An 18,852-nucleotide genomic window follows, 5' to 3' on the forward strand; every position below is an offset into this window, starting at 1 on the left:
GTCACAATAAAACAGTCTGTACATGGTTGTGTCACTCCGTTGTCATGATATAACAGTCTGTACATGGTGGTGTCACCCTGTTGTCACAATAAAACAGTCTGTACATGGTGGTGTCACTCCATTGTGATGATATAACAGTCTGTACATGGTGGTGTCACTCCATTGTGATGATATAACAGTCTGTACATGGTGGTGTCACTCCGTTGTGATGATATAACAGTCTGTACATGGTGGTGTCACTCCGTTGTGATGATATAACAGTCTGTACATGGTGGTGTCACTCCGTTGTGATGATATAACAGTCTGTACATGGTGTTGTCACCCTATTGTCAGGATATAACAGTCTGTACATGGTGGTGTCACCCTATTGTCAGGATATAACAGTCTGTGCATGGTGGTGTCACCCTATTGTCAGGATATAACAGTCTGTGCATGGTGGTGTCACCTCCGCGCTGCATTTCCTTCTGCCTTTGTAGACTCTACCGAAGGAGCCTTCCCCGATCAGCTCCAGCACGTGGTACTTCTCCATCCCGGGAGCGGCCGGTACTGTACGGGGAACCCTTGTCACAGCCGCGCACAACGGCTGCGGCACTTCCGGTATACTGCGGTTACCTGGCAACGCGGGCGCAGAGCTGACGTCATCACCGGTGACCCAAACCTCGAGCAAGATGGCGGAAGAGCAGGAAGACGGGTAAGAAAATGTATATGATGGGGTACAGTGCTATTATATATTTACTGAGAGGGCTAGATATGTCTTATTATATAACTGTATTGGGGACTCGTTAGATACCGACTATCATATATCTACCGGAGAGGGTTAGCTATGGACTGTCATATAACTGTATTAGGGGAAGGGGTTTGGTATGGAGTATAATATAAGTGTATTGGGGACGGTTAGATATGGAGTATTATATAACTGTATTAGGGGAAGGGGTTTGGTATGGAGTATAATATAAGTGTATTGGGAGGGGTTAGAAATTGGGTATTATATAACTGTATTGGGGACGGTAAGATATGGAGTGTTATATAACTGTATTGGGGGAAGGGGTTTGGTATGGAGTATAATATAAGTGTATTGGGGACGGTTAGATATGGAGTATTGTATAGCTGTATTGGGGACGGTTAGATATGGAGTGTTGTATAACTGTTTTGGGGACGGTTAGATATGGAGTGTTGTATAACTGTATTGGGGACGCTTAGATACGGAGTGTTGTATAGCTGTATTGGGGATGCTTAGATATGGAGTGTTATATAACTGTATTGGGGACGGTTAGATATGGAGTGTTATATAACTGTATTGGGGACGGTTAGATATGGAGTGTTATATAACTGTATTTGGGGAGTATTGTTTAACTGTATTGGGGACAGTTAGATGTGTCTTATTTAGAGATGAGCGAGCGTACTCGGATAAGCACTACTCGCTCGAGTAATTTGCTTTATCCGAGTATCGCTGTGCTCATCCCTGAAGATTCGGGTGCCGGCACGGAGCGGGGAGCTGCAGGGGAGAGCGGGGAGGAACGGAGGGGAGATCTTTCTCTCCCGCCCGCTCTCCCCTGCTCCCCGCTACGACTCACCTGTCAGCCACAGCGGCACCCGAATCTTCAGGGACGAGCACAGCGATACTCGGATAAAACAAATTACTCGAGCGAGTAGTGCTTTTCCGAGTATGCTCGCTCATCTCTAGTCTTATTATTTTAGCGTATTCGGGACGGGAGGTAGATATGGGAGGGGGGGTAGATACGGAGTGTTGTATAGCTGTATTGGGGACGGTTAGATATGGAGTGTTGTATAGCTGTATTGGGGACGGTTAGATATGGAGTGTTGTATAGCTGTATTGGGGACGGTTAGATATGGACTGTTGTATGGCTGTATTGGGGACGGTTAGATATGGACTGTTGTATGGCTGTATTGGGGACGGTTAGATATGGACTGTTGTATGGCTGTATTGGGGACGGTTAGATATGGACTGTTGTATGGCTGTATTGGGGACGGTTAGATATGGACTGTTGTATGGCTGTATTGGGGACGGTTAGATATGGACTGTTGTATGGCTGTATTGGGGACGGTTAGATATGGACTGTTGTATGGCTGTATTGGGGACGGTTAGATATGGACTGTTGTATGGCTGTATTGGGGACGGTTAGATATGGACTGTTGTATGGCTGTATTGGGGACGGTTAGATATGGACTGTTGTATGGCTGTATTGGGGACGGTTAGATATGGACTGTTGTATGGCTGTATTGGGGACGGTTAGATATGGACTGTTGTATGGCTGTATTGGGGACGGTTAGATATGGACTGTTGTATGGCTGTATTGGGGACGGTTAGATATGGACTGTTGTATAGCTGTATTGGGAACGGTTAGATGTGTCTTGTTGTTTAGCTGTATTGGGGACGGTTAGATGTGTCTTGTTGTTTAGCTGTATTGGGGACGGTTAGATGTGTCTTGTTGTTTAGCTGTATTGGGGACGGTTAGATATGGAGTGTTGTATAACTGTATTGGGGACGGTTAGATATGGAGTGTTGTATAACTGTATTAGGGACGGTTAGATACTGTGTGTCCCCGAAAATAAGACGGGGTTTTATAATTGTGCTCCAAAATATCTTTTTTTACATGTATAGCTGCCTGGACACTATTTAAAAATCATGCTAGGGCTTATTTTTAGGGTCGGTCTTATTTTCAGGGAAACAGGGTATTGAGTATTGTATAACTGTATTGGGGACGGTTAGATATGAAGTATTGTATAACTGTATTGGGGACGGTTAGATATGAAGTATTGTATAACTGTATTGGGGACGGTTAGATATGGAGTATTGTTTAACTGTATTGGGGACGGTTAGATATGGAGTGTTATATAACTGTATTGGGGACGGTTAGATATGGAGTGTTATATAACTGTATTGAGGACGGTTAGATATGGAGTATTGTTTAACTGTATTGGGGACGGTTAGATATGGAGTATTGTTTAACTGTATTGGGGATGGTTAGATATGGAGTATTGTTTAACTGTATTGGGGACAGTTAGATATGGAGTATTGTTTAACTGTATTGGGGACGGTTAGATATGGAGTGTTGTACAGCTGTATTGGGGACGGTTAGATATGGAGTGTTGTACAGCTGTATTGGGGACGGTTAGATATGGAGTGTTGTACAGCTGTATTGGGGACGGTTAGATATGGAGTGTTGTATAGCTGTATTGGGGACGGTTAGATATGGAGTATTGTTTAACTGTATTGGGGACGGTTAGATATGGAGTGTTGTATAGCTGTATTGGGGACGGTTAGATATGGAGTATTGTTTAACTGTATTGGGGACCGTTAGATATGGAGTATTGTTTAACTGTATTGGGGACGGTTAGATATGGAGTGTTGTATAGCTGTATTGGGGACGGTTAGATATGGAGTATTGTTTAACTGTATTGGGAACGGTTAGATATGGAGTGTTGTATAGCTGTATTGGGGACGGTTAGATATGGAGTGTTGTATAGCTGTATTGGGGACGGTTAGCTATGGAGTGTTGTATAGCTGTATTGGGGACGGTTAGATATGGAGTGTTGTATAGCTGTATTGGGGACGGTTAGATATGGACTGTTGTATAGCTGTATTGGGGACGGTTAGATATGGACTGTTGTATAGCTGTATTGGGGACGGTTAGATATGGACTGTTGTATAGCTGTATTGGGGACGGTTAGATATGGACTGTTGTATAGCTGTATTGGGGACGGTTAGATATGGACTGTTGTATAGCTGTATTGGGGACGGTTAGATATGGACTGTTGTATAGCTGTATTGGGGACGGTTAGATATGGACTGTTGTATAGCTGTATTGGGGACGTTTAGATATGGACTGTTGTATAGCTGTATTGGGGACGGTTAGATATGGACTGTTGTATAGCTGTATTGGGGACGGTTAGATATGGACTGTTGTATGGCTGTATTGGGGACGGTTAGATATGGACTGTTGTATGGCTGTATTGGGGACGGTTAGATATGGACTGTTGTATGGCTGTATTGGGGACGGTTAGATATGGACTGTTGTATGGCTGTATTGGGGACGGTTAGATATGGACTGTTGTATGGCTGTATTGGGGACGGTTAGATATGGACTGTTGTATGGCTGTATTGGGGACGGTTAGATGTGTCTTGTTGTTTGGCTGTATTGGGGACGGTTAGATGTGTCTTGTTGTTTAGCTGTATTGGGGACGGTTAGATGTGTCTTGTTGTTTAGCTGTATTGGGGACGGTTAGATATGGAGTGTTGTATAACTGTATTGGGGACGGTTAGATACTGTGTGTCCCCGAAAATAAGACGGGGTTTTATAATTGTGCTCCAAAATATATCTTTTTTTACATGTATAGCTGCCTGGACACTATTTAAAAATCATGCTAGGGCTTATTTTTAGGGTCGGTCTTATTTTCAGGGAAACAGGGTATTGAGTATTGTATAACTGTATTGGGGACGGTTAGATATGAAGTATTGTATAACTGTATTGGGGACGGTTAGATATGAAGTATTGTATAACTGTATTGGGGACGGTTAGATATGGAGTATTGTTTAACTGTATTGGGGACGGTTAGATATGGAGTGTTATATAACTGTATTGGGGACGGTTAGATATGGAGTGTTATATAACTGTATTGAGGACGGTTAGATATGGAGTATTGTTTAACTGTATTGGGGACGGTTAGATATGGAGTATTGTTTAACTGTATTGGGGATGGTTAGATATGGAGTATTGTTTAACTGTATTGGGGACGGTTAGATATGGAGTATTGTTTAACTGTATTGGGGACGGTTAGATATGGAGTGTTGTATAGCTGTATTGGGGACGGTTAGATATGGAGTATTGTTTAACTGTATTGGGGACGGTTAGATATGGAGTGTTGTACAGCTGTATTGGGGACGGTTAGATATGGAGTGTTGTACAGCTGTATTGGGGACGGTTAGATATGGAGTGTTGTATAGCTGTATTGGGGACGGTTAGATATGGAGTATTGTTTAACTGTATTGGGAACGGTTAGATATGGAGTGTTGTATAGCTGTATTGGGGACGGTTAGATATGGAGTGTTGTATAGCTGTATTGGGGACGGTTAGATATGGAGTGTTGTATAGCTGTATTGGGGACGGTTAGATATGGAGTGTTGTATAGCTGTATTGGGGACGGTTAGATATGGACTGTTGTATAGCTGTATTGGGGACGGTTAGATATGGACTGTTGTATAGCTGTATTGGGGACGGTTAGATATGGAGTGTTGTATAGCTGTATTGGGGACGGTTAGATATGGACTGTTGTATAGCTGTATTGGGGACGGTTAGATATGGACTGTTGTATAGCTGTATTGGGGACGGTTAGATATGGAGTGTTGTATAGCTGTATTGGGGACGGTTAGATATGGACTGTTGTATAGCTGTATTGGGGACGGTTAGATATGGACTGTTGTATAGCTGTATTGGGGACGGTTAGATATGGACTGTTGTATAGCTGTATTGGGGACGGTTAGATATGGACTGTTGTATAGCTGTATTGGGGACGGTTAGATATGGACTGTTGTATAGCTGTATTGGGGACGGTTAGATATGGACTGTTGTATAGCTGTATTGGGGACGGTTAGATATGGACTGTTGTATAGCTGTATTGGGGACGGTTAGATATGGACTGTTGTATAGCTGTATTGGGGACGGTTAGATATGGACTGTTGTATAGCTGTATTGGGGACGGTTAGATATGGACTGTTGTATGGCTGTATTGGGGACGGTTAGATATGGACTCTTGTATGGCTGTATTGGGGACGGTTAGATATGGACTCTTGTATGGCTGTATTGGGGACGGTTAGATATGGACTCTTGTATGGCTGTATTGGGGACGGTTAGATATGGACTCTTGTATGGCTGTATTGGGGACGGTTAGATGTGTCTTGTTGTTTAGCTGTATTGGGGATGGTTAGATGTGTCTTGTTGTTTAGCTGTATTGGGGACGGTTAGATATGGAGTGTTGTATAACTGTATTGGGGACGGTTAGATACTGTGTGTCCCCGAAAATAAGACGGGGTTTTATAATTGTGCTCCAAAATATATCTTTTTTTACATGTATAGCTGCCTGGACACTATTTAAAAATAATGCTAGGGCTTATTTTTAGGGTCGGTCTTATTTTCAGGGAAACAGGGTATTGAGTATTGTATAACTGTATTGGGGACGGTTAGATATGAAGTATTGTATAACTGTATTGGGGACGGTTAGATATGAAGTATTGTATAACTGTATTGGGGACGGTTAGATATGGAGTATTGTTTAACTGTATTGGGGACGGTTAGATATGGAGTATTGTTTAACTGTATTGGGGACGGTTAGATATGGAGTGTTGTATAGCTGTATTGGGGACGGTTAGATATGGAGTATTGTTTAACTGTATTGGGGACGGTTAGATATGGAGTGTTGTATAGCTGTATTGGGGACGGTTAGATATGGAGTATTGTTTAACTGTATTGGGGACGGTTAGATATGGAGTATTGTTTAACTGTATTGGGGACGGTTAGATATGGAGTGTTATATAACTGTATTGGGGACGGTTAGATATGGAGTATTGTTTAACTGTATTGGGGACGGTTAGATATGGAGTATTGTTTAACTGTATTGGGGACGGTTAGATATGGAGTATTGTTTAACTGTATTGGGGACGGTTAGATATGGAGTGTTGTATAGCTGTATTGGGGACGGTTAGATATGGAGTATTGTTTAACTGTATTGGGGACGGTTAGATATGGAGTGTTGTATAGCTGTATTGGGGACGGTTAGATATGGACTGTTGTATAGCTGTATTGGGGACGGTTAGATATGGAGTATTGTTTAACTGTATTGGGGACGGTTAGATATGGAGTATTGTTTAACTGTATTGGGGACGGTTAGATATGGAGTGTTGTATAGCTGTATTGGGGACGGTTAGATATGGAGTATTGTTTAACTGTATTGGGGACGGTTAGATATGGAGTATTGTTGAACTGTATTGGGGACGGTTAGATATGGAGTGTTGTATAGCTGTATTGGGGACGGTTAGATATGGACTGTTGTATAGCTGTATTGGGGACGGTTAGATATGGACTGTTGTATAGCTGTATTGGGGACGGTTAGATATGGAGTATTGTTTAACTGTATTGGGAACGGTTAGATATGGAGTGTTATATAACTGTATTGGGGACGGTTAGATATGGAGTGTTATATAATTGTATTGGGGACGGTTAGATATGGAGTGTTGTATAACTGTATTGGGGACGGTTAGATATGTCTTATTATTTTAGTGTATTCGGGACGGTTAGATATGGAGGATTATATACGAGTAGAAAGCCCAACAGAGGACTGTTACGGAAAACTAGTCGGCACCACACAGTACCGAAGCTATCTAAAAGAAAATGTTTGTTGCCCATAGCAACTAATCACTTTAGTTTTGCCTCAGTATTATAAGATATGAAAGCTGTGCTGTGAAAGACTGTGAGGCACAGCGTGTAGTTACATGAGGCAGACACATGGGGGCACCACATGAAACTAAGATGTTTACAAAAGATATATCTGTACTGGGGAGGGGTGGAGATGTATTATTACTGTCCTGGTGATGTGATTGATAAACAGTTCTCTACCTGTTTCTTCAGGTCTCTCTCCCAGGAACTTGAAGTCCTTCAGTCCATTTATCTTGATGAGCTGGAAGTCTCTCAGGAGGACCAGTAAGTGACTTCTGCCGCCTCAGACTCTTTAGGCACCATCTACGTTACAGGTAGAGCTCTTCTATATCTGTCCTTCACCTTATGTATTTGTCCTAGATTGGTGCTGAGGATCACTTTACATCCGACCACTGGTGATGACGCTGAGAGTCAGTATGTGCGACTGACCCTTCAGCTCTCCCTCCCACCTATGGTGAGACTAATATATCACCTGCTACATGTATCGAGTGTCTCTGGTTCCGTGTCCTGTCTCTGCTCCATGTATCTTGTGTCTCTGACTCTGTGTCCTGTCTCTGCTCCATGTATCTCGTGTCTCTGGCTCCGTGTCCTGTCTCTGCTCCATGTATCTCGTGTCTCTGGCTCCGTGTCCTGTCTCTGCTCCATTTATCTCGTGTCTCTGGCTCCATGTCCTGTCTCTGCTCCATGCATCTAGCGTCTCTGGATCCGTGTCCTGTCTCTGCTCCATGAATCTAGCGTCTCTGGATCCGTGTCCTGTTTCTGCTCCATGTATCTCGTGTCTCTGGCTCCGTGTCCTGTCTCTGCTCCATGTATCTCGTGTCTCTGGCTCCGTTTCCTGTCTCTGCTCCATGTATCTCGTCTCTCTGGCTCCGTGTCCTGTCTCTGCTCCATGTATCTCGTCTCTCTGGCTCCGTGTCCTGTCTCTGCTCCATGCATCTAGCGTCTCTGGCTCCGTGTCCTGTCTCTGCTCCATGCATCTAGCGTCTCTGGATCCGTGTCCTGTCTCTGCTCCATGCATCTAGCGTCTCTGGATCCGTGTCCTGTCTCTGCTCCATGCATCTCGCGTCTCTGGATCCGTGTCCTGTCTCTGCTCCATGTATCTCGTGTCTCTGGCTCCGTGTCCTGTCTCTGCTCCATGTATCTCGTGTCTCTGGCTCCGTGTCCTGTCTCTGCTCCATGTATCTCGTGTCTCTGGCTCCGTGTCCTGTCTCTGCTCCATGTATCTCGTGTCTCTGGCTCCGTGTCCTGTCTCTGCTCCATGTATCTCGTGTCTCTGGCTCCGTGTCCTGTCTCTGCTCCATGTATCTCGTGTCTCTGGCTCCGTGTCCTGTCTCTGCTCCATGTATCTCGTGTCTCTGGCTCCGTGTCCTGTCTCTGCTCCATGTATCTCGTGTCTCTGGCTCCGTGTCCTGTCTCTGCTCCATGTATCTCGTGTCTCTGGCTCCGTGTCCTGTCTCTGCTCCATGTATCTCGTGTCTCTGGCTCCGTGTCCTGTCTCTGCTCCATGTATCTCGTGTCTCTGGCTCCGTGTCCTGTCTCTGCTCCATGTATCTCGTGTCTCTGGCTCCGTGTCCTGTCTCTGCTCCATTTATCTCGTGTCTCTGGCTCCGTGTCCTGTCTCTGCTCCATGCATCTAGCGTCTCTGGCTCCGTGTCCTGTCTCTGCTCCATGCATCTAGCGTCTCTGGATCCGTGTCCTGTCTCTGGCTCCATGTATCTCGTGTCTCTGGCTCCGTGTCCTGTCTCTGCTCCATGCATCTAGCGTCTCTGGATCCGTGTCCTGTCTCTGCTCCATGCATCTAGCGTCTCTGGATCCGTGTCCTGTCTCTGCTCCATGCATCTAGCGTCTCTGGATCCGTGTCCTGTCTCTGCTCCATGTATCTCGTGTCTCTGGATCCGTGTCCTGTCTCTGCTCCATGTATCTCGTGTCTCTGGCTCCGTGTCCTGTCTCTGCTCCATGTATCTCGTGTCTCTGGCTCCGTGTCCTGTCTCTGCTCCATGTATCTCGTGTCTCTGGCTCTGTGTCCTGTCTCTGCTCCATGTATCTCGTGTCTCTGGCTCCGTGTCCTGTCTCTGCTCCATATATCTCGTGTCTCTGGCTCCGTGTCCTGTCTCTGCTCCATGTATCTCGTGTCTCTGGCTCCGTGTCCTGTCTCTGCTCCATGTATCTCGTGTCTCTGGCTCCGTGTCCTGTCTCTGCTCCATGTATCTCGTGTCTCTGGCTCCGTGTCCTGTCTCTGCTCCATGTATCTCGTGTCTCTGGCTCCGTGTCCTGTCTCTGCTCCATGTATCTCGTGTCTCTGGCTCCGTGTCCTGTCTCTGCTCCATGTATCTCGTGTCTCTGGCTCCGTGTCCTGTCTCTGCTCCATGTATCTCGTGTCTCTGGCTCCGTGTCCTGTCTCTGGCTCCATGTATCTCGTGTCTCTGGCTCCGTGTCCTGTCTCTGGCTCCATGTATCTCGTGTCTCTGGCTCCGTGTCCTGTCTCTGCTCCATGTATCTCGTGTCTCTGGCTCCGTGTCCTGTCTCTTCTCCATGTATCTCGTGTCTCTGGCTCCGTGTCCTGTCTCTGCTCCATGTATCTCGTGTCTCTGGCCCTGTGTCCTCTCTCTGCTCCATGTATCTCGTGTCTCTGGCCCTGTGTCCTGCCTCTCTGCTCCATGCATCTAGCGTCTCTGGATCTGTGTCCTGCCTCTCTGCTCTACGTATGTAGCGTCTCTGGCTCTATGTCCTCCTTCTGCTCCGTGTATCTAGTGTCTCTGGCTCTGTGTCCTGGCTCTGCTCCGTGTATCTAGCGTCTCTGGCTCTGCTCCATGTATCTGGCGTCTCTGGCTCTGCTCCGTGTATCTGGCGTCTCTGGCTCTGCTCCGTGTATCTGGCGTCTCTGGCTCTGCTCCGTGTATCTGGCGTCTCTGGCTCTGCTCCGTGTATCTGGCGTCTCTGGCTCTGCTCCGTGTATCTGGCGTCTCTGGCTCTGCTCCGTGCATCTGGCGTCTCTGGCTCTGCTCCGTGCATCTGGCGTCTCTGGCCCTGCTCCGTGCATCTGGCGTCTCTGGCCCTGCTCCGTGCATCTGGCGTCTCTGGCCCTGCTCCGTGCATCTGGCGTCTCTGGCCCTGCTCCGTGCATCTGGCGTCTCTGGCCCTGCTCCGTGCATCTGGCGTCTCTGGCCCTGCTCCGTGCATCTGGCGTCTCTGGCCCTGCTCCGTGCATCTGGCGTCTCTGGCCCTGCTCCGTGCATCTGGCGTCTCTGGCCCTGCTCCGTGCATCTGGCGTCTCTGGCCCTGCTCCGTGCATCTGGCGTCTCTGGCCCTGCTCCGTGCATCTGGCGTCTCTGGCTCTGTGTCCTGCCTCTGCTCCGTGCATCTGGCGTCTCTGGCTCTGTGTCCTGCCTCTGCTCCGCGTATGTAATGACTATGGGTTCAGGTCCTTGTGTGTCTCATACGGTGGCGTTGTGTTCCTCTTTGTCGGAAGCATAGCTCTGTAGATGGCCCTTGATTGTAGAGTCATACCATTGGCAGTCAGATATGTTGACAAGCTGACACTGTGATATTTCCATAATCTTCAGTATCCAGATGAGCCACCTGAGATCCGTGTGACCAACCCCCGTGGCTTGTGCGATGAGCAGATAGAGAGGTCAGTAGTCCCCACGTACAGATAGCTGTGTGTAGACGAGTATGTGCAGGATGGTACAGAGACCTATATGTGTAGACCGACCATTAGGGCATCTACGTGATGATCCAACAGAAGTCATCTAACCCTCTCAGGATGGGTGATTGACAGTGGACGTTTTGAGATCTTAGTGAATGGAAGTAATACCACTTTTCCTTATAAGATCCAGGGTGTCATTTTTATCTTGGGGTGACTCTTTTACATTAGAAGTGGGGAGCAGCAGCTGTATCCAATCCTAATTTCTGGCTATGTGATATGCCCTGCTATGTACACCTTTTCACTTGTGCTGCTATGTAGCTCAAGGGTCTGGTAATTACACAGTAGTGCACTCGGACCTAACGTCAAGAACAGGTAACGCTGCATATTAATAGAAAAATATTAAAGGTGTTTTACGCTCTGGCTGTGAAGGGGTTCCTGCTAATAGATGTAAACTTACACCCAGTGGATGGTGCAGGCTCAGATCTTGCGCTATCCACAGTGGAGTCGGCTGTGACTGACAGCCAGCCTCCCACTCTAACAGTGGAAATTGGCGAGAATTACAATTCCTGCTAATCTCTTACATTCCATGATCAGTGTTGATCACGGCATGTAAAGGGTTCACAGAGGGAGGGCAGTCCCTCTGTTACGTCATTGGCCCTCTGCCTTGTAATCACAGAGGGTCGATGGGTTGCCATGGAAACTGGACACCAGACAATGGCACCTGAGACTGCCATAGCCTATGATTAGAGATCATAGATTCACAGGTTCAAGTCCCCTACAGGGACATAAACAATGTGAAAAACTTTAAATGAAAATCGTAAGATAAATGTTAAAAAAAACAAACTTTTTTTGTGTACTTTCCCTCTTTGTTTAATAAAATTTTTAAAACCCATATTGGTTATCATCACATCCTTAACGATCCGTACAATAAAATGAACACCTTTTTTATCCTGCACGGTACAACATTTTTATTTAATTTTTTTAAAATGGAGTCATAATACTTTATTTGTTCATTTTGCATCCCAAAGAACCCAAAAATAGTAATCAAGAGTAGTATGTACACTAAAATGGTAACAATAAAAACGAGCGTTTGTCACGACAACGATGCAAAAACATCTATGTTTTCCCCCAAAAATTGGATTTTTATTTTTTATTGAGCGAAAGGGGAAAACCTAATGCACGTATGTCTATATTTATGTATGCGTGTATATAATTTTTTTTTTTTGGGGGGGGGGGGGGGGTTGCTATTGTACTGACCCACATTTATGCTGCCTGACCAATCCTATGTTTAAAAAAAACCCAAAAAACTGATTTGATGTGCTTTTTTTTCTCTTTGATCTCCCATAAAATTGTACCATTAAAAACTTGCCACCGAACAAACAGGCCCCCATATGACCATGTTGATGGTAAAAGCCAAAACCTTTTTATTTTGAGCCTACAATAGGCGCATTACTATGGGGTTAATGTACACTAGGCAGCCCCCGCATATGTCTCTTGGTATATCTGTGTTATGTAGTTCTGTAACTGCTCATTACCATGTCTAATTTCACTGTGTCTCTTGCAGTATTATTAGCACTCTTCAGACAACTGCTGTACAGTCAGTGGGATATCCGATTCTCTATGCACTTATTGAGGTTAGTTGTCTTCATAATTTATGGAGCTCATTCTAAACTCTGGGACGTCCTCTAGGAGACTGATCTGCAACATAACCAAGGTCTATTCGGAAACGGATCTTGGTTATGACCTAGATCATCACTCATAGAGTTGTCTTGGGGAGTGTGATGGGAGATGGGCTTTTTATATAATGGACAGAACTCTGTGTTAGCTTCCCATTGACTCTTGTGACTGGGACGGACCGCTCCTAATATCAGGTGTGCACAACTCATACTTCTGTCTTTGTAGAAAGGGAAAGAGATGCTGACCTGCAGTAATCTTCCTCGGGGCCACTGTGTCATCTGCCTCTATGAGTTTCAGGTAATCTCCTGTTGGGCTCTTATCTTGCAGACCTCAGTACTAAATCTTGTTGTTGTGTGCAGATTACTCCCAATCCGACAAGTGGAAATTATATCAGAAAAATGAAGACCTCCATCTGCACTTGTCTCCCGCCTCCTTTGTGTAATATATATTTTTTTTAGGTTGTCTAAACAAATAACCAAAAACTTCATAACAGTCCACTCCCAAAACTGCAGGTCACATAGGGAGGTGCAGTGTTTATTAAAATTGCATATTGGGTTGATCCTGCTTTAGAAACACCTAGATCATGCTAGGTTCTGGGTAAAAATACCCCAAACAAAAAAGCACTGGGGGAAATTAGGCAGTTTAAAATCAAGCAGGCACGTGATGTGCCACAGTTATCAGTGCCTTACATTGTGTGACCAATTTGGTGTATGTAACTACATGGTTGACCTTTCTCTATTCCTTCTGCCAACTCGTTTGGCTTACTTTAGACCAGTTCTTTTGTGTCTAAATTTTTGTACAATTTGGTGCATTTCAAACTGGTTGTACCAAGATTGCAAATTGCCACTAACTTGCTGGTCTCACTGTTGAGATCCCCACCAATCTCAAGATCATAGATCCCCTCTGTTCCTGACTACAAGGTTACTGCAGCCCCTACAGTGAGAAGGAGACTGAATGGAGCACTAGTTGCACCAGCACTCCATTCACATTTAGTGGGGCTGGGGAGATACCTGAGCGGCACCCACTCAGGTGTACCCGTCAGCCCCATTGAAATGAATGAAGTGCTGCCCACACTTGCACTGCGAGTGCTCCCTTGATGCTGACATCACTGTGAACCCCGCAATAACAAGCAGAGTGGGACACAGAAGTCACATTCTGTAGATTGGTAGGGGTTTCGGCAGTGACCCTCAATGGATAGGGGAGAACTTGCAATCTTGGTACAACCCCTTTTTGACACCTAAGCCCAGCCCCTTTTTGGAGATACTTTTTCAAACTGTCTAGTTAAATGAAAAAAAGCCAATTTTTTTATACACAAAGGGGCATCTTTACTTAGATCTGCATTTCATACATCAGTCTAAAGGCCCATTTACACCAGCAGATGATCGCTCGAACGCGATGATCGCTTTGAGTGATCATTTTGCATAAACTATTAAGTAGCTACTCAGCTACCTAAATACCATTAAGTGTGCAAATGACGCCTTCCCTGAATGCAATCAATAGCCCAATCCTTTGTTCTCCACGGGGAAGCAATGCTATCAGAACTCCCCATGGAGAACTGCTGATGAGAGTGAAATATTTTTAGGTTAGACTGCATTTAACGATCAGCTAGCAGTGCATGAAAAGCGCACGATGGGCACACATTTAGATGCATCGATTTATTGCTAAAAAGATCGCCGATTTAATGATATTTTTTTTTTTTTTAAGCGATTATCGGCTGGTGTAAATGGACCTTTAAGGATACCCTGCACCCATCTCCTAGTGACAAATGTATTAATAGGTGCAAGCCTTGTAAAACACTTGTTTCATCAGGTACAACCTTCGCGCACCAGGTGGATAACTTACCACAGGTAGTTGCTACAGTAGGATTTTGCTATAGTCTGTGCCAGTTTCTGCAATAGATAGTACAAGTGATGGGCTGCGTGCGGCCGTGCTCCATGAAGCTGGGCCTTGTCCACTTTTTGAGAAACCGATGAGCGCAGTGTAAATGGCTAAAGTTAGTTTTCGTGAGTGCGCCAGAACTGTGACTTTGGACCCTAGAATTCTGGCATCCAAGCCATAATAAATAAGCCCCAATGACTCTTTTGGTCAAATGAAGTCAGAAATCTGCTTGTAATTCTTACATCGACTGCCACCAGATCTAAGGTCTGTGTGAATCTAGCCAATCGCTCTGTGCACACCACGGTGGCATGGGGTACTGTATGGGGCTCTTGCTCTTATTATGCCATCATTATTCTGTTTTATGTAGGAAGACGACTGCCTTACGAAGACGCCATGTTTTCATCACTTCCACTCATACTGTCTGGGATGCTATGCAAAGCATTATCTGGATAGCAACCAAGGAGAGGTAAATGGGCTCTGGTACAGCAGGTCATAACTTCTTATGTCTCGCAGCTGTAGACTCTTAACACTGTGCGCACATTTGACTTGGTATGATAATGCATTACTACCTGGAATCTTCTTTTAGGAACTTGTTGCGTGTCCGGTTTGTCGTGAAAGTCTGACTTGTGACTTCAACAAGCTTCAGGCAACTAAACCACCTCAGCATCCAGAGGTAGGAAACCTTCGCTCTCTGCCAGCTATTTGTAGGAAGTTTTCACCCTCCACCACCAATATTATCTCCTTCTAAGATTCAGATTGCTTTTTCATCCCTAGGAGCAATATATTCCAGACTCGCTCACATTACAGAAGGAGAAAGAATTGCGGCAGGTTTATGAGCGTCAATTGGCTAATGGAGGAATAATTGACATTGAAGCTGAAAAAAATCGCTTTTTTATCAGTATCCAAGAGGTGAGAGATGTTCTATTGTCTCCGTTCTATTTTACCTCCTTTTTTTTGCCTTGTTTAAAGCTCACTCTTTGTTTCCTCTCTAGACTCCTGCCAGTGAACCTGAATACCAAGTGCTACAGGCGGATGGAGTCTCTGCCCAACAGACCAACCCAGGTGCAGAAACCAGGCTGGACCCCACTCCTCATCCCATTGTCTCTAACCCGCATGTAGGAGGACACAAGCCTGGCATGAAAACACATCCGTGTGGAAACAGGCCTTGCCGTACTGACCACCCAGATGGCCAGCCTTGGCGAGATAGAGGATGGACAGCTCGTGGCAGGAGGCGACCGGACACTCGTAGAGTCTGGAGGGAACAGGCTGCTTCCAAGAATGAGCAAACAGTCAGAGGGAGGGTGATGGGGCAAAGCTGCCGAAGCAGCGGGACTGTCCAGGCAGCTTCCAGGGACAGCAGTGAGGGTGCATCAGGTCAGAAATCTGATCTCTAACACATGTTTTAAGTAATTGAATAAAGCATAATGGACTCTAATGGGCTTTCACAATGGCTACAGTCGTCATCCGCTGGACACCTTATCCTTTCCCTCTGGATGTAACTTCTCTGGTTACACTATAGGCTCCTCCAGCATATCCGAGGGGTGTGCAGTCTGTGCATGGTAGTGAGGAGGAGATTGCATGTAACATCAGTGTCATAATGGAGGGGAATGCACACAAGTGGGTGAGCACATTGCAGTGCAAAGTATTTCAGGAGGCTAATTCAGTGATGTCAGCCCTTACTTAACACGTACATCGTCGCACATATCAGCACTGTACGGTTGACATTAATAGCGCTGTGATGGCGCTAGTCTGAGAACTTTGAAAATTTGATAGGGTGAATTTTCACGCAGAATAGTATTCCAGGAGAGGGTGGGACTACACTAAATTGTATGTTAATCTGTACCTAAAACTACACTCTTTAACCCCTTCTTGCCCCAGGGCATACATTTGTGTCCCAGGCGAGTGGGGTTTGTATGGAGTGGGATCGGCTGATGATGCCGCTCCACACGTGGTGGTTATGGGCTGACACCACCTGCAACAGACGTGATCAGCGTGAACACTGGTAGTGGCAGCTAACCCTTTAACTGCCGTTGTCAATTCTAACAGCGGAATTTAAATATCTTGTTAAAAAAATTGTATGTGTCACGTCCTTGATAGACTGCATGTTAAAATGTGACATTATGCAATACTATGATATTGCACTATACTGTATGAGCGATCACACGTTCACAAGTCTCCTATAAGGAGTAGAAAAGTAAAGTGTAATTAAGAAAAAAAGCTTTCCCAGAAAACTTAAATAAAAAGAAATTCAAAAATATTTGGTATCGCCGCTTCCGTAAAAGTCCTGCACGTTAACTGTCATCAAAAAAAATAATACACAATTCGTATTTTTTTTTTTTTGTGCACGCCATCTCCAAGAAAAATTGTAATAAAGATCAAAAAGCCACATCAACTCCATAACTACAGGACGTCCAACCCCCCCTCTCCCCCCCCCCCCCAAAAAAAAAGCCAACGCACGACTATGTCGACAGAAAAATAAAAAATAATAGCGGTGGCAATCTTGGTTTTTTTTGTCTTTTTTTTCCCCCCAATTTTTTTTTAAGTAGTACAGAAAAAAAAAATGTCTGAAACTTTGATATCGCACTAATTGTACTGACCCACAGCATATAGTGATCTGGTCATTTTTGCTACAGTGCATATGCAATAGATGGGAGAATTGTGTTTTTTCTTCTTTTTTTTTTCAATTTCACTCCATTTAGTAATTTTTAAAAGTTTATCACTACATTATATGGTACATTAAATAAGACACTGAAAAATACGACTCGTCCTGCAAAAAAAAAAAAGTTCTCAGACTGCTGCATTGATTTGAAAAATAGTTATGATTTAAAAAAAAAAAAAAAAAAAAAAAAGCTACATCATTGAAGGGTTGTCTGGCTGTGAGAGATCTTTTTAAAAATTGATCCGAGCCTGTCAATACCATATTAGCAGCAGTCCTTGCTTGCCTTCTGCCTGGGCGCTCCAGCACTGCACACCCGTTGTCTCTGGATCCTTGTTGTGGAACAGAAGCTGCCTGCCCACTGCTGCTGATCAGAGGCTGCAGCAAGAGGTGCCGTTCTTCTGCCATCACTGCTCGGATGGTGGATCTGCAGCGCTAGGCACAGGGTGGGGTAGGACTTTTGCTGTTATTGTTTCAACAGGCCTGCATCAATTTTTAAAATGTTGCCTTGCACCCAGAAAGCCCCTATACAACTGATCCCCTTCACTGCAATGTCCCCGCCAGTTTCACCAGCCTCAAATATCAAAATGAAGAGTCCCCACAGGCCGTGCGAATATACAGTAATGGTGACACCCGACAGCCGCTGTCTGAGACCCAACACAGGAGAACTGGCCAGCAAGCCGAGACTGGCTATGTAACATGTAATGCCCCACTAACACGGGATGACTAAACATTCTGCGCGAGCGGGTGCTGGTAGAGCTAGTTGTTGGTGCTCATGCAGAACGTTTAGACAGGCAGATGACCGCTAACTATCGCTCACTTCTTGCTCCGCACTTCATATTCTATATCTATACACCGAGCTGGAGCGTTTAGACGCAGCGAGAAGTCGGCAATGATTTTTATGCTGGTTGAAAGGGAGCGACAAGCAAAAAGTAAACGAATAGTGAACAATGGTTCGCGTTTAGACGCAACGATTATTGCACATTGTCTTTCGTTTGAACGAATTTTGCGTGATAGTCATCCCATGTAACTGACCTTTAAACGGAAATGTTCCTAATTGAACATCCTGTATGACTGATGTAACCTGACCAAGAGAGTCAGTAGCCGGATCTGTGAATGTAATCATGTCCCCTGCGAAGAGACCTATTGTATCTACTCAATTTACAATATCCGTACAGAGGGGTGTATTCTAATGGCCGACATCTCTGTGGAAAGAGACAAGCCACAGCCTTAAATGTAGCGTTGGGGCACATTCACACGGGTGAGCACCATGGACCGAGGTCGTGCTTGTAAAATTGGGATTCTGGTTGATGAATGGGATTCTGTCTGCGATTAATTCACAGACGTGTAAAGATCACAAGTGCTTCCAATAGTTCTCAGTGGTAAAAATCATATCTCACTTGCAATTGGATGGTACGCCAGAGCGATGCGATTTTTTTTCCTTAAAGATCCCACAGGAAATAATGGATGATTCCCTACAAGGAATTGCCCAACAACAGGTCATGCATTAATTTTCCAATATCACAGGAGGCAAAAAAATGCTT

At 45.1% G+C, this 18,852-nt stretch overlaps 2 protein-coding genes across 3 annotated transcripts in view; one reads left to right on the forward strand and one right to left on the reverse strand.

Annotated features, from left to right (window-relative positions):
- Window positions 1-615, reverse strand: part of STK36 (serine/threonine kinase 36) — a 104,921-nt gene extending 104,306 nt beyond the window's left edge. For both annotated transcript variants that reach the window (XM_066577137.1, XM_066577136.1), the window contains exon 1: window positions 446-615. In XM_066577137.1, the coding sequence (XP_066433234.1) occupies window positions 446-529 (84 nt within the window). In that variant the 5' untranslated portion in view covers window positions 530-615. The remainder of the gene's footprint in view (window positions 1-445) is intronic.
- On the forward strand, window positions 602-16,797 carry RNF25 (ring finger protein 25). Its single transcript, XM_066577138.1, has 10 exons — window positions 602-691; window positions 7,644-7,715; window positions 7,812-7,905; window positions 11,015-11,082; window positions 12,662-12,731; window positions 13,000-13,071; window positions 15,020-15,118; window positions 15,239-15,325; window positions 15,427-15,561; window positions 15,645-16,797. The coding sequence occupies exons 1-10, from the start codon at window positions 669-671 to the stop codon at window positions 16,044-16,046; spliced, it is 1,122 nt and encodes a 373-aa protein (XP_066433235.1). The 5' UTR covers window positions 602-668; the 3' UTR covers window positions 16,047-16,797.
- The last annotated feature ends 2,055 nt before the right edge of the window (window positions 16,798-18,852 follow it).

This window comes from Eleutherodactylus coqui, chromosome 8 (genome assembly GCF_035609145.1).
Source record: "Eleutherodactylus coqui strain aEleCoq1 chromosome 8, aEleCoq1.hap1, whole genome shotgun sequence".
Taxonomy (NCBI): domain Eukaryota; kingdom Metazoa; phylum Chordata; class Amphibia; order Anura; family Eleutherodactylidae; genus Eleutherodactylus; species Eleutherodactylus coqui.

Coding starts and splice junctions, on each gene's coding strand:
- RNF25 (XM_066577138.1), top strand. CDS start 669: ATGGCGGAAGAGCAGGAAGACGG. Junction 692..7,643: donor GCGGAAGAGCAGGAAGACGG/GTAAGAAAATGT, acceptor CTGTTTCTTCAG/GTCTCTCTCCCAGGAACTTG. Junction 15,562..15,644: donor TTTTTATCAGTATCCAAGAG/GTGAGAGATGTT, acceptor TTTCCTCTCTAG/ACTCCTGCCAGTGAACCTGA.